We start from the raw sequence: 15,339 nt of genomic DNA, 5'->3' as shown, positions 1-15,339 counted from the left end.
CTCACGTTTAGGATGCCTTTTTTCTTTATAAAAGAACACAAATATATAAAGCGCTAAATTATACATAACATTATCTTTGTCAAGGATATTGTTTAATTGGCCACCGCCTCCTTTCTACTATTCAGAAAAAAGCATCCTCCCCCCTCCCTACATCTAAAATTTTCACTTTTTCTGAATTTTGAAATTTTCTTAGTCAGTGGACTAAAAGGATACAAATCACGTGTTGAATAATTATACCTCGGCCAGTTATATTCAGCATGGCGATCATCTTGGGAATAAAAGCAAAATTTTGTTTATTTTTTTTATTTATGTGTTTATTAAGAAATCAAATCATAACATATACAAACTTTCCAAAAAAATACAAATGCATAAAAGCAAAAAATTGAAAAGTAGTCAACAGTAATGCCCTGCCTCCTCTTTTGTGTAAATTGGCCTAATCAAGAGAATGGAACGTATAACGGGAGAGTTTCCTTCCGGGGGACTCACATATTAGGACATATGGAGGTGTGCCGCTCTAATGGGTAACTTTTTCACAACAAATCCCTAAACATGGCATATGGATCCCACTTTTGACAAAAATATCATTAAAAATGAGTCTGTTTTTTCAAAATTTTCAGGTGTAATATGCTATGCAAACAACAACAAAAAACGAAAACTGTGAAAAATCGGTCTTTTATTGAGAAAAATGCCCTAATTGTCCCCTAATAATGGGTAGGGGTTTCGAGGCTTGAGTGGCACACCCCGTCCAAACTAAATCTGAATACCCCCATTCCTCCCCCCCCCCCCCCCCCCCCCAGGGTTTCAGTGCTATCCCAGGGCACCGTACGTTCTTGCAGTGACGAATTAAGAGGGCGGGGTGAGAAGTGCACCGGCCGGGCGGCACTTTAAGGAGGTGTACACACGAAAAAGAGAGGGGGCGCTTAAAACATCCAACAGAGAAAGTGGGAAAAGGAATGAAGAAGAAAAAAAAATCACGATCCTGAAAGATTATTATGGCCCATTATGACAGGGTTATTTTTTTCAAATACAATTCAAGCGAGGTTTATGCGAAAAATATCAAAACCTCTCTCATTTTTCTCCCTTTGTTGTGCCAGGATCTAGTAAGTGAGTGTCCCAATATAAAATTTAATTACATTTTATAAAAAGTCACGGTTACTACTTTATCCTCCAGAGATGTTGAGCTGCATTCGGCATTATACATCGAACCCCGAATAGGCCGATTCTTGGCAAAGGGAAGCCCGAAAATCCTCAAATTCGGCAAGAGTGTTTTTTTTTTTTTTTTTTTTTTTTTTTTTTTTTTGGGGGGGGGGGGGCAATAATGCGGGCAATAATGGGGGGTGTAAACGGACACCTTTTTTAGGGGGGGGGTCCAAATAAAAATCGCAACGACTCAGCCAGCCGAAAAGTCGCTCGGGGGGGGGGGGGGGGTAAGAGGACACTTTTTTTTTGTCTCGAAATTTGAAAATTTGACATTTTGTTCCGTGGGGGGGGGGGGGGGGGGGGTAAGGTCAGCCATTGGCATAATTTTTTTTTTTTTTATATTAAAAAAAAAAAATCAAAAGGGGAGGGTTCTGAAAAAACATACACAAAAAAAAGACTCAAGGGGGGGAGGGTGTTGGGGGTTACCCCTGATTAGACCATTCAAAGTACAATGCTGTCAACGATTACATAATCCCATGTTGTTGTTGTTTTAGTTTTAATAGGCGAGCCCATTTTGTCATAGTCTAATTTTAAGGCGTTTTCATATTACTGATCATTCGACAACGATTGTATATGCAGAATTTGACAAATATGAACAAATATTTATCATAATACCTATAAAATATAAACATGACATTTAAGTCTTCATGAGCTTCAAAATGTATTCTGATCTGGTGTTTTTTCATATATTATTTTCTCTACTTATGCTTGAACAAGACTAGTTTTCTGTGTCAGCTCAGATATTGACATCTCATGCATCTGTCATCTGTCTTTGGTCTTGGAGAAAAGCATCCACCCCTTCCTTCAAGATAGTTGCTACCGATGCCTAGGCTGGGGATCCTATAACTTAATTAAGTAAGTCTTCTGTTTATTTGTACTCAAGCGGGGATGAATAATAATACCAAAGACCCCCTTCTAGTTCTAGACCTAGTTCTAGTTTTCTACATATTTTGTTTTCAGTTTCACTCTGCAGTGCAGAGCTGAGCCAGATGGCGCGGCGCAGCTCAGCCTGCGCTGCTGTAGTGTAGTCTGTAGAGTCTATGCAACTTGCAAGGAATGCAATAAAAAATGAAATTACATGATTGTGAATGAGTGTCGTGAATGTGAGGGGTTGTCTTACTTTAATTTTCTAGGGCTAAGGAATTGTTCTCTACAGTACAATGATTCTGTTGGTCTCTGGGATTTCACTCAACTTGAGTTGGACTAGGCCTAGACCTAGTCTAACTCTAAGCCAGTTTAACGAAAAGAAAAGAATGTTTGATCATGTTGATAGTAGACTACTAAGTCCAAGACCATAGAGTAGGCGTTGTGGCGCGCGCCTGTAATCCAGCTAAAAGTGGAAGTTACAAACTGATTCAGCCGAGAACGCAGGTTCGAAACTGAGTCACGTCTTTCGGATGGTGACGTTTAAAGGTCGGTCCCCAGACTTAAATATTCAGATCTGATTGATACAAGTCTGTAAAAACCCAATACACACACACACACACACGACCACTAGGGTTCACATCTATCGATTTGGTTACTCCTGTTTTGTCACTCCTGATAAGTAATATCCTACAAATATACACTGCATGAAGTCTATGCGTAAACGGTATGAGCCTCGTACCCTGATTATAGTCATGACATTAGGGCTAAAATTAAAAAAAGTATAAGGTCCTTAGGAATTTTCCCGCATAGACCCTGGGTCTAATTATAGTCTAGACATACAATTCTACAAATTAATTGGGAGAAAATAAAAAAAAGATCATTGTAATACTTACTTTTGAATATTTTCAAAGTATTTGACTATTTGTCATAGTTACATCAAGTTAAATTGATTTTATTTAAATGCTAGTTAGGTGTCATCAATTGTCACTAAGTAAAGTACAGATTTTGAGTGAATTCTTGTGAGTTTTGTATAGTGGTGTTTTGAAATGTTGAGAATCAATAGAGGTCATAGACTTTTCAACAATTATACTAATGCCTCCTTGAGTGCTTTTTCCCAATAGGCAAAAAGCGCTATTTGTTTACCTTGCTCATGCTATTTGATCTATTATTTCAATATCAATATTGTTTTCTTTATTTTTTGTACTCATGGATCTCCATTTTTCTTTTTGCATGTCTCTTTAGGTTCATCATTGTCTGATAATTCTGAGATTGATCTGGTCTTCTTTAGCGATGGAAGAGCTAGAGGAAAATGGTCCCAAAATCTTTACAGGCTGCACTGATGTGTTTTGTGGAATCACCGTGGCAACAGACAAACAAAATTGGAGTACTTTAGATGAATTCAAAATGATGTTGAGAGGTAATGTAAATCACAGAGTTTCCTGTATTTTATCAACAGAATATGCAGAAAAGTTGCAAAAAACCTCCATGCTCACTTTTGGTTTCAAAATTTTGGAGAAAGAAAAAAAAATCAGAAAATTGCACATTTAAATTATTGGTCTTCCTCAGAAGTAATGAATGAACAAGAATTAAATTGTATTTTAGTACAGACTTAGGCTCTAGAGAATGATGAATATCAATGTGACAAACTTTTTATTTTCCTGTTTATTAGATTCACTCGATCACTGGAAGAAGACTTCCATAAGAGGTATCTGGATCAAAGTACCGTTGCACCAAGCTGACCTTGTGGGAATTATTGCCAAGGTACATGTATGACCTGTTTCTGTTTCGGTTGCGTCAGTATACTCAGGGTTAACTGTACTTCACCAACCTAGGGCATTGTTTCATGAAACCATTTTAACTCTATGTCCTTCAGCATCCCTATGAAATGCACTTGATAAAATTAGAATGGGATGTTCATAGAATTTGACATATGAAGGGTTTAATAAACTGGCCCTGAATTTCTCTTCACTGGTTTATTTCATGTAGCAGCATGCCAATGGACAGATACATTTATTACCTTTCAAGAGCTTGTTATTAAACTACAGTGGCACTCTGACCTTATTAAAGTCACTGAGTAGTCGGCTCTCATGGGGAATTCGACACCGTTCGGGTGTTTACCCAATAACAGGTGTTGTCAATCACCAGGGTTAGCCTTGAGTTTTATGACCATTGGACCTTATGTAATGCTTTGATTTGCCCGAAGACTCTCGAGCTCTCCGAGAGAATAGGGGGTAATTCTTGACTGGACTATGGGTTTGCTGTGTGCAAATTTGTACCCCCATGAATGGTGTTTCCACCAAGTCTGGTGTCAGCGAATTATGGCCTTCTGCACATGGAAACTGGCGATCCGCTCCCTTTAAACACTATTCTTTCATTTTGTTGTTGTATTTGCAAGTTGAAATTAAAGAATTTGTATGAATTAATTCTGAGTGCTTACTATTACATTGACTTTGAGTACTGGTATATGGTTGCTACCTTGCATTTTTCTTGTCGTAAGTTGATTGAACACTGCTTTTTTTTTTTTTTTCTTCTTTCTGTTTTTATTGTTTTTTCTGAAAAATTAACAGAGTAAAAGCAGCAATATAAAATATAATATCATCTTAAAACTACATGATTGAACACTGCTTTAGTATGCCCAAAAGCACTGCCACACTGACTACCGGAGGTTGCTAATCCCATACAAATTCACTGCAGAAGACATTTCATTCATATTCATAATCAAGTCTGCACATAAGTCTTGCTATGTCAGGCAAGCTACGAGGTTGTCAAGAACAACTTTTGTTGTAGAAAGAATGCATACTGTCTGAAAAAGTATGTAAACTGGTTTATTGCACCTACTTATAATATGAGATTTTTTTAAGGAGAGATGTGCATACATGTACATTGTTCATGTAGGAACATATGTGTCGGTTTTCAACTTCTCATTGCTATCACGTTTTTACATTTATTTGCTTAGTACTGCTATTCAGTTGCTTTAATTTGGATGTTATCGGAAAGGTGTTAATTGCACGATGCACATCACTCGAAGTTTGCGCTTGGATAGGGCAATCAAAAGTAGCTTTAAATACAGAGAAATTACGTTAAAGCTTATTGCTTAATTCCTTGAAAAGATGATTGAGAAAAGCTACTCTGTTAAGTCTCTTTCACCATCATTTGATTATTCTTTTGACCTGCACCAAACATTGCTTTGCTTGCTTGGCCCTTTGTTCCCTGTACCCTAGCTTGGCTTTGTGTTCCATCATGCTCAACCCAATTATGTGATGATGACAAGATGGCTTCCAGAAGATGAACCCAACATGATACCAGGCTTTGCTACTCATTACATAGGTAAATGCACTGACGTACAGTCAAACCTCTCTATAGAGCCTAGAGGGCACACAGGAGAAAGTATATTGGGTGGTATACATATCTGTAGAGTTATACCTGTCTACAAAGTCCACTCAAAGGAACTAAAGTGGGTGATAACCTAATGTGTAGTATTGAGCTTGCCTGTAAAGGCCATCCAAGAAAGGTTATGAAGCAACTGAAGAATATTGCTTTTTTATAGAGGCTGCCAATATAAACTTTAGATGGATTAACATCAAATATGGAAATCGCAACGGTTGAAAATAAAATAGTTAAATGCCCCAATTTTGTTTTTAATATTTGCTGGCATTAGAAGCAACAAATGTTGCTGTCAAGGGAAATCATTTTAAGGGAATAGCAGGAGTGGTGATTGTTTATTATGTATATTCCCATCTTGCTTGGAGAGTACCATGACAAATTAAGAATGTTTTGTTAGAATAGATTATTATTGCAATATTGCGATCAAGATAACTAACCTAGTAGTGAAAAAGAAACTCTATTATCGCCACTGATGGTCATGATGATGGTCATGATGATGTTTTGTCTTTAAAAAACCTGGATGGAGATATGTTGAGTTTCATATATTATGGCTCAAGAAATGGTCTTTTGGCAGTTAAGTCTTTCATTTTAATTTGCTTTGCAGGTGTTGGTGGCTTCGTATTGAATGAGAAGAATGAGCTGCTAGTCATTCAGGAGTTGTATGCAGGAAAAGGGAGATGGAAACTCCCAGGGGGAGCCGTTGACCCAAGTAAGTACACTAAGAAAATAATTGTACTTATTAAAGAGAAGGTTGAGTTCTGGGAAGAGGTGAAAACTAATTTATGAGCGGTATCATTGTATTACGCAAGTGTGGAAGAACATCAGATAAAAAATGTTCCCTGAAAAGCATGTTTCATCAAATGCCTTAATATTTTAAATATGGCATGTAACATCATAAAAATTGGGACAGATTTTTATGCCACAAGTACGTGTAGTCCCATATATACATCTTTCTGTGTACAGTGCTTGTTACTTTACCAAGACTGGGCCAAGTTTCTTATCATTTTGATGATTCCAGAACCTTGCAGTACACCCCAATACTTTTATGCTAGATGATCAACCTTTTCTGATCGATTCCACAATGTTTCTTTCACAATGCAATCGCATGACCAGAACTCAACTTTGTCTTTAAAACTGAGTGTTGTAGTTCACTTGATAACGGATGACTCGCTGGCTCTGAACTGCCAATATGTTGCACATCGGGCATTGGAGCCATTGTGAAAAAAATGCTGATTTATCTGAAAAGAGGTTAGTGATTGCTCTAGATGTAATGTCAAGAATCTTCAGGAGGATACTCCAAGTATTATATTCCATATTGGAAAGTTTTTTTAAAATTACAATTATCAAACATACTGATTTAACCCCTAGAAGTCACAATATTTTCCCGTTGAGTGAAATAATGAGGTAATACAAATATTCAAAAGTACATAATCTTGCAGTAACACCTCTCACTTCTATCTTTTCCCAGAGGAAGATCTACCAGATGCTGTTTGTCGTGAGGTTCTGGAAGAGACGGGGATCTCTGCGAAATTCAAGTCCATTGGCTGTTTCCGTCACTTGCATAAGTTTCGCTTTGGTCGATCTGATATCTACTTTGTATGCCACTTACAACCACTGACCTCAGAAATCAACATGGACCCCAGAGAAATAGCAGCGTGCAGATGGATGCCTGTAAGTTGTTTATTTACCGTATTCATTTTCAGTTAAATGTTAATTTGGTTTCGCAATGGAATCACTCAAACATGAAACCCTGTAAGTTGGTTGTAGAATTTGATTCAAATCTTGAATTCGGCATTAATTTTCGTTCGGGAAATTTCAAGATGAAACACTATGTTTAAGTAGCAGTATATGTGCCTGTCTATGAAACCATAAACAGAGCTGCCAGCCATTCCTCCATATTACGGTATTACGTTTTTTCTTCATAAAATACTTTTTTTTTTTTCTTTTTCTTTTTCTTTACCGCACATCAAACAACTGCGCCAAAATGTTGATTTGATCACAAATTCAATAGAAAACTAAGTTTAAAACATACTTGAAAACACACTTGAAGAGAAAAATATTCTCAAAAAGAATGAAATGCCGATAATACAAATAACCCCCCCAAAAACCTGCTAGTAAGGAGAAGAAAAAAAGCATAAGGAATAGACATTTCTGCATTGGAAGTGTGTCGCGCATGGTTTTAATAAGTTTTGTTTTAATGAATTCCTTTTTTTTGCCTGAAATTCCTTTTTTTGCCATCAGGGTTCCTTTTTTTGGTCGCACAAGGTTGGCAGCTCTGCATAAAGCCTGTAGCAATTATGGTGTATCGCTTTGGGGAAACATTATTCATGAGACTGTACTGATAGGTTGTGCTATCAAAAATCAAATTATGATAGTGGCTTTAGACCATTTTATACCATTTGTGTCTACAATGTGATTAAGCTTAATCTTAAAAGGGCTTTGCTTCCTTTTCACAACCACAGATCGAGGAGTATTTGGTGCACCCAGATGTCCACGAAGCCAACAGGTACTTTGCCAGGCAATGTCTTGCTGTAATATCTAAAGACTCTAAGGTGAATCTCCGGCCTGAGGAAAGCAACAATAGTCTGGTATACTCTATTCTTCCAAAATCTGTAGCCACGTCACTGGAAACTTCATCATCAGGGGTTGCAGATGGAGAAAACTTGAGTGATGATCTGGAGAAAATGGCGCTAAAGAACAGTTGATGATTGCCAAAAGGATTCAGGTTATCTGATCAAGGAATACTATTCAGTATTCATCCAGTGGTAAATGTACTTATTCCTACAGTACATTTCATTTTTATGACCAGTTAGAAATCCTCATTTTATATGTATTTTACAAATATGACAGGTTGTATGACATTTGAGCAATAAGAATTTTCTGATCGCTCACCTGTCGAGGGTAGGGTAAATGAAGTGCAATTTGCCATTTTGGGCTAACAATAAATAGCCATTTTTAATCCAGTGTATAAGGACAGCTCAGGTAAAGTGAAACAGCAGCCTTAAAAACACAGACGGCCTTTATATAATGGCTCCCCTCAGTATGATGGTTCAATGTTCTCTATCTTAACCTGTAGTACACTTCTACTTTTCAATGTTCATGGCCAGTCGCACGCAGCCATTTAAAAAAAATACTATCAGAATCAGAAATGCTTAAGTTTGTTGAGTAGCAAATGTATGGCAAGCTAAAGTGGAAAGATTGATGTTTAACAATGGCATGTCAAGGGATTCTTGTAAATACAAGTATCCTACAAATATTTGTCTTTAGAACTCCTATGCTCTATAGCACTAACCTGTATTTTCATTCTTGTAATTTCTGCATTGTACCTATAGAGAGCAATACTATTTGATCTGTTGTCAGTTGGTCTCCCATGACATCCTTGGTCTTTCCATTATGAAGTTTTGTCTTTCCTTCTTAGGTCCCTTAATGCCTGGCTTAAATGCTTCTGCACATGCTCAACACAATCTTTCTTGGTAATTCTACTTCATTGCCATATGGCTTTCTGTTAATCACTACTGCGGGCAGGAGGTTTTACAAGGTTATATTATTCACCTTCTCTCCACACATCACACATTAATGCTCAAAACCAATAAAAATCACAAAAATGCACCAACATTATAATAATAATAATAATATTAATACATGAGATTTATACAGCACCATTATCCATTTTAATTAAATGCTCAAATTATCACACAAAAACAAAACAAAATGAACCAAAACTACAGAAGATGTGTAGTGCCTATGATCTGATCTTTCTAATTTAACGCCATGTTGAATACTGCATTAGTCTTGTCTTGAAGAATACCAGGTATAACATATTTACATCTTGTCATAGTGTAATAGTGTAATGCTTAAAACTCTTTATTTGCTATAGACTTTTGCATGGTACGTCCTACCTGCAACCACAACCTGATCGTTGTAAAAAAACAATGACGACATCACTGTTAAGTGATGAAAGCTCTTGAGGTGTTTGATTGACCGACCACTTCCTTAGCTTGTAATAGGTTCCATCTGGTGCAACACCACCTTGTGCATCTGGCTATGGCTCGCTCTTTCATACAGTGTAAATAAAATGTCCTCCTGAAAGGAATGTTGCTGAAAACGCTCCTGGTGTTGATTGTAAGCGGAGAAATCACGGAACAGGTGATTTTACTTAAAGTGAGTGGATGTACACCACATGATGAAAGTTTACGGAAAACGTAGCTAGTTAAATTTAAGTTATTCAAATGTTTTGAAATGACATTTTATAATCACAAAGTGAGTAAACTCACCAGAATTTATGCTTGAGAATCCTTGTTATTTGAGAAGAGAAGTAGCATGCAAAGATGTGAAATTGACGAGTTTTCTAGGAAGGATTCAGGAGCATTCGTTCACGCTCCTCGATTCACGTACGGAAGCACTTCCTTTCTATGAAGTTGGAGTAACTCATGCCACTTCATTTCAGTAGCAGCCCTGTCTGACATTGTATTGCAAATGTTCCCCAATATATGTCTTCCTGTCGGGCTGACCTCGTTTGCTATTTCATCTATATCCGACAGTACTTCCTTGAAGGTTGCCAATGTATATGTTCCACCGTTTAAATCATAGCCAAACAATATGAAGAGTATGGGACGCCGTGGTGAAGTTCAAAGATGTTTATTCGTTTTTTAATAAATAAAAAACGGAAACCCCTGCATTGTACAGAAGATGAAACAAAAGCATCATAAGTACAATAATCACATTATAAAATCATGCAAGTCATCAATATTGATTGTGATTAGATTTCTGTAGACAAATGCAGTTTTCATAAGTTCAGTTCATACACATTGAAATGCAAATAACAAACCAAGAAATAAATACATAGTATTCAATATTATCTGTAAATACATGTATAGATATTAAACAGTCATGACTCCGATCAATATTATTGAATACATAACACAAATATTCCTACGCAACTCACCCTAGACTAAGTGTCACACGGGTAAGGAAAATACTACGTCATCGTCTGTTGTAGCCTAGCTTTGTAGCGTGGTGTGTATAAAGACACCTTACACCTCAGCGGCTAAAGTAGGAAAAAAACATGAAAAATCAATTATATACTATGGACAGTATTTGTTGTAAAATCCACATGATATATAAACCGAGTCTGATACTTACAGACTACTCATCAATACCGTAAAAAACTCAACAGAAGAATAAATTTAACATGCCTCGGTACGTTTCCTTCGTACAGTGAATAAAACATCTCATTACATAATATACAATAATTGAATCGACTCGTTTATTACGACATCATAAACACTGGTAGCAAAGTAAAACTCAATAGCATCAAATATATTCAATTATCTCATACCTGTATAAATGGTGCAACACAAACAGGCTACATTGACGGCTTTATACTTAAGCGTGTCGGATGGTGTAAAGTGAAACAACCAGCTTCGCTTAAAGCAAGTGAAGGAATGTCTGTTATATTAAATGCCCATCAGGGCCTTGCCTGACATAGCGCACGTCCGGAAGGACTACTTTTCGATCATGAATGCACATCCTTCTGAACTAAGTATAATAATCAGTTTTAGGAAAAGAACAATAAAACATACGTGAGAAAATATCATAATTTCATTATGGTACATTTAACTTAATCTACAAACAATTTATAGATAAATAATCAAGGGACTACTTTGTCCTTAATGTAAGTACACCAGACCCACGTGACCATTAGAGTCATTAGGCTTCGGGTCTGACACGTATGTTTAAATTAGACACACCCAATATACTGTACGGTGTGCTTAAATGAAAAACCAAGTTTTGAAAAGCTAAAAACGAGTTTGGTAACTACATATTCACTGCTGACTTCGTGGCAATATCTCTCAACCCTAAAACATAATACTTTCTCTCATCATCTGTAATGTGATAACCCATCACTTTCTCGCCAAACTTCGAAGTCTCATCTGAGTACAGAGTTGTATTTGCTTTACTTCCCAATTCCATGTCAATTTGCTTCTGTGCAAGGTAAAGCCTTTGTACATTCATGTTCTCGATCGTAGATTTTGGCGGCAGTCTTGTGCATTTTTTCCCTGTTAGTTGTTCAGTCACAGTACTGATGCATGGGGACACCTTCGACACAGCAACATGATTGTCTAGGAGATGGTAAAGGCAATGGCTTAGGGCTGTATTAAAGCAGTTTTTCTCTTTATCGTAAGTTTGAATTTCATCTTTTTCTTTCAGTTTTTCATGCAGAATTTTGTTGCAATGTTTGAGCTGCACAAGTTCCTCCTGCATTTTGTTCACCTTCTCCTCCATAACTCCCAAGCTCTCTTCACATTCATGATGATTGATCCTCTCCTCCAGAGTCCAGGTGGGTGTTTCACAAAGATCCTAAGTTGAACTTATCTCTAAGTTGGACTTAACAATTATGGAAAGCCATTAGCATCTTTGAAAATATTTTGTAAAAGTTATTTTAAAAAGCATTAAATGTTGATTCAAATCATTTATATTTTGTATTATTAAGGAGATTTCATGCTCTTGATGTTTAATTTATGAAAAGTCTAAAACACCTGAATTTTTTATTTGAATATATTTTATTTAAAGGCTACAAATGGCTCTCCATAATTTTTAAGTCCAACTTAGAGTTAAGTTTGACTTAGGATCTTTGTGAAACACCCCCCCCCCCCCCTGCTTCGTTTTCTTTGATAGTCCTCCCTATCCTTACTTCGCTCAAGTTCAACTTTTCTCTTCAGGGATGTTTGTTTCTCATACTCTAGATCTTGTTTAGATGATTTTAATGCATCTTTATTTTGTTTCACCTTTTTCGCTCAATTCCTGGGCAGTTTTCTCAAAACTGCAAACCTTATGCTTCAGGCATATTCCTCTAGTAGTCCTATGAGGCACTCGTCTTGAAGGATTTATGCCAGGGAACATAAACTCTTCTTTCAAGAAATCCTCGTAGGCACTTGATCTACTTTTATTCTTGAGAAGTCTTTTACCCTTTTCTTTGAGCCTTGTCAATGACCTCCTCAACACTTCCGTAGATCCGCTGTACTCTTGATTCAAAGACTGTACGTGACATGCTGTTACAAGCGCTGTTCGCTCCTTCAGAAAATCAAGAATTTCTTGATTCTAGATGCGTGCTTGATCTATTGTATTATTTGATTGTATTAAAAAGAGATGGAAGGGGGAAGAAAGATTCATTATTAATTTTGTTAATTATTTACATGGAGACATGTTTATAATTATGATAACATGATAACGTTGATGAAAATGTTTATATAAAATCGTTTAAATCCTGCCTCCGCCATCTTCCTGGTCATCACCTCATAAACCGTCTTAGCACGTCTACACACAACAAGCATTTCAATCAGATGCTCCTGCTTCTTCCACAGACTAATGAGGAATTTCACCTCTTTATAGGCCCAATGCCCACCTTTCTGAGACCTTACCTCTTCCATGGTCAGATGGTGGTTCCGAACTCAAGGCCGGCAAGGCAAAGAGTTTGGGGCCGGGAAATTTTAATTGTAAGCCTTTGTCTTGCTATATACAATACCTATACCAATTGTGAATTATAGCAAGTCAGAATTGGATTTATACTTACACTTATAACTATAGATCTGAGATGGTAGCACCTCATTGGCGATCGAGGCCGAGAGCGTGAGCCAGTCAGACTTTGTTTACTAAAGCTATCTCACTAGCTGCATGCATCAGAACGTAAATTGAGCGGTAGGCGGTATTCGTACGATAGAGTGCACTAGTTGAGTACAGTCTGTTTTTTGAGTGGTGGGTCCTCTTCAGCAGTAGCTCCTTCTCCCTCAGATACACACCTTGTATCTGCAGATGAAAATATTAACTATTTTATTTAGCACTCTTTGCATCTTGCATGGCTGCCAAGCATGACTGCTCTGCAGGGAGTGGAAAAAGAGAACTTACAGCTTCATGGAAAGATCATTGACCTTGAAGTGATTTAGCCCATATTTGAACTTGACCTAGGCCTTCTAAAGAAACACCTGTGGTATACATTTGGTGATCCAATGTTTGTTATCACAATGGAGTCTTTTTTACCTTCCTGTGACCCAGAGTTGCCAATTCAATTATTTATTTTCAACTAGGCAACGTGTTCTTCCGTCTTGGGTTTCGAGTCAAATTCTACACTGATTCGCACTGTGGGAATGCTTATGCAACGATACCATTTCCACTTCCTAGTCTAAGATGTTGGGTTGCATATTGCTGGTATCTACAATTAGTGACCTGGCATTACTTTTGAGTCCTGGAAGGGAGACAGAAACTCTTGCCAATTATTCTCAATCCATCTCGTGTCTCTTTGCTGATACATCTTTGTTCTCGTTCAAGTGCAGACAGGTTGGGTGATTCAGCAATTGCCTTCTCCCAGTCGGATAGGTACTTCAAGAAAACGTCTCTCAACCACTAAAATTTAAATTTGAAAAATTGATTTCAAAACATTTAACAGAATAACAGAAAGTTTGAGTAAGGCCATAGTGAACTTATTAATACCACATGATAGGGTGAGAATAAGGGAAAATAAAGTGAATTATTTTTGGAGGGAGAACTTTTGAAGCCTGTGTGAAAACTCTAAAATCGCTTTGCATTGAACTCTTTGTAAATTCAGGGTTTTCTTTTGAGGGCAGAACGCCCATAGCCGCCTTATTTCTTTTTGCACTGGAATAACTTTATATGGCCACAAACATTTTTGGATGTTTTATGTATAAACAATGTGTAATTTTATAAAAAACATATTGAGTAAAATGAATAAAACTGCCAGTGCCTAGAATTATACTTCTGTTACCGCTCCCTCGATTGGGGTTCAATTCATCTCCCAGCAGGCGTAACTTAGCCTGGATGGTTTCCTCCACCTCTTTCAGTTTTGTCTGACGGTTGGAGATAGATGCCTTGGACGGCTTCTTCCTGGTGTGCTTCTTCCCTACTGACTTCTGCAACATGTTGCTGCAGGGAGGTCAGCGTTGCAGCTCCTGTCTCTTCAACTTCTCCTATTTCTTTCACCTTCTTCTGAACGTGCTGCACCAGGAACTTCTTTGCCTTTCATCTGTTTCGCTTGAGGGGATGGCTAAGAAGGAACACACTTTGAAAAATCCTCCTACTGTCAGACCGAACAGCTTCCCCTCGATCTCGAACTGTAATTTTTCGATGACATCCATATTGCTCATTTGGTGGAACAGTTTAGCGAATTTTCTGTTACCTCAGCACTCTTTGTCGAAGTTAGGTCAGATCATCTTCCTTCCTGGATGCTTCTTGGCCTATATCTGCACGCTATCTTTCCAACGAACAGCCTATATCAGTCATTCCGACGAATCACATTTCAGTGTCAATCGCATCTTGGTATACGATAATCATGCCAGGACTCTAGCTTGAAGTATGAGTAGACAGCTGGATTGCAAGAAACCATTCAATCAGCTGTCCTGGCAAGGTCGCCAAAATATTACCGCTCCCTCTATGGGAGGGCGTTAAAACTGAAAATTGAAATGAAAAGAGAGAACAATGGTCAGTCAATGTGTATGGGCATCAGCAACAATGATGACAACCTAGGCTGACCACTGAGCTCGGGGAATTTTGGGTTGATACATTATAACTGGGGGTGTGATGTATTCACACTTGAGGGGTTAAAATAATGCACTGAAAATGTGTAGTAGATACAGTAGATACCAAAATTTGTAAGGGTGCCCTATTTTGAAGGGGCCTCACACAACTTTATATACATCATACCTCAAATCTGCTATCATCAACATCACGATAGGGCAAGAGGTTGGGATTTCTCTTCCGTTTGCCTTCTGATGCAGTGGACACGTTCAGACAATGGAAGAACTTGTTGAACATTTCAACAAACTGCCTAGTTCCATCGGTAGAGGTATCCCCAGTGTTGTCACTCTTGAGTTTCAG

At 37.6% G+C, this 15,339-nt stretch overlaps 1 protein-coding gene and 1 long non-coding RNA gene across 2 annotated transcripts; one reads left to right on the top strand and one right to left on the bottom strand.

Moving 5' to 3' along the window:
* The first annotated feature begins 1,951 nt into the window (after positions 1 to 1,951).
* On the top strand, positions 1,952 to 9,108 carry LOC100893775 (nudix hydrolase 8-like). Its single transcript, XM_011664177.2, has 7 exons — positions 1,952 to 2,055; positions 3,310 to 3,484; positions 3,737 to 3,828; positions 5,289 to 5,394; positions 6,056 to 6,160; positions 6,920 to 7,122; positions 7,914 to 9,108. The coding sequence occupies exons 2-7, from the start codon at positions 3,358 to 3,360 to the stop codon at positions 8,154 to 8,156; spliced, it is 876 nt and encodes a 291-aa protein (XP_011662479.2). The 5' UTR covers positions 1,952 to 2,055; positions 3,310 to 3,357; the 3' UTR covers positions 8,157 to 9,108.
* Positions 9,109 to 9,902: 794 nt separating this feature from the next.
* LOC115926605 lies at positions 9,903 to 13,105 on the bottom strand. The gene is made up of 4 exons (XR_004065154.1): positions 13,025 to 13,105; positions 12,420 to 12,569; positions 10,397 to 10,498; positions 9,903 to 10,124 (listed from the first exon to the last, which is right to left on the bottom strand). It is a non-coding gene; the product is annotated as an uncharacterized LOC115926605 (long non-coding RNA).
* Positions 13,106 to 15,339: the final 2,234 nt, after the last annotated feature.

Source organism: Strongylocentrotus purpuratus, unplaced genomic scaffold (genome assembly GCF_000002235.5).
Source record: "Strongylocentrotus purpuratus isolate Spur 01 unplaced genomic scaffold, Spur_5.0 spur5_scaffold_2, whole genome shotgun sequence".
NCBI lineage: Eukaryota > Metazoa > Echinodermata > Echinoidea > Camarodonta > Strongylocentrotidae > Strongylocentrotus > Strongylocentrotus purpuratus.
Note: the sequence above shows the minus strand (reverse complement) of the source record. Positions and strands in the feature narration are given on the sequence as shown.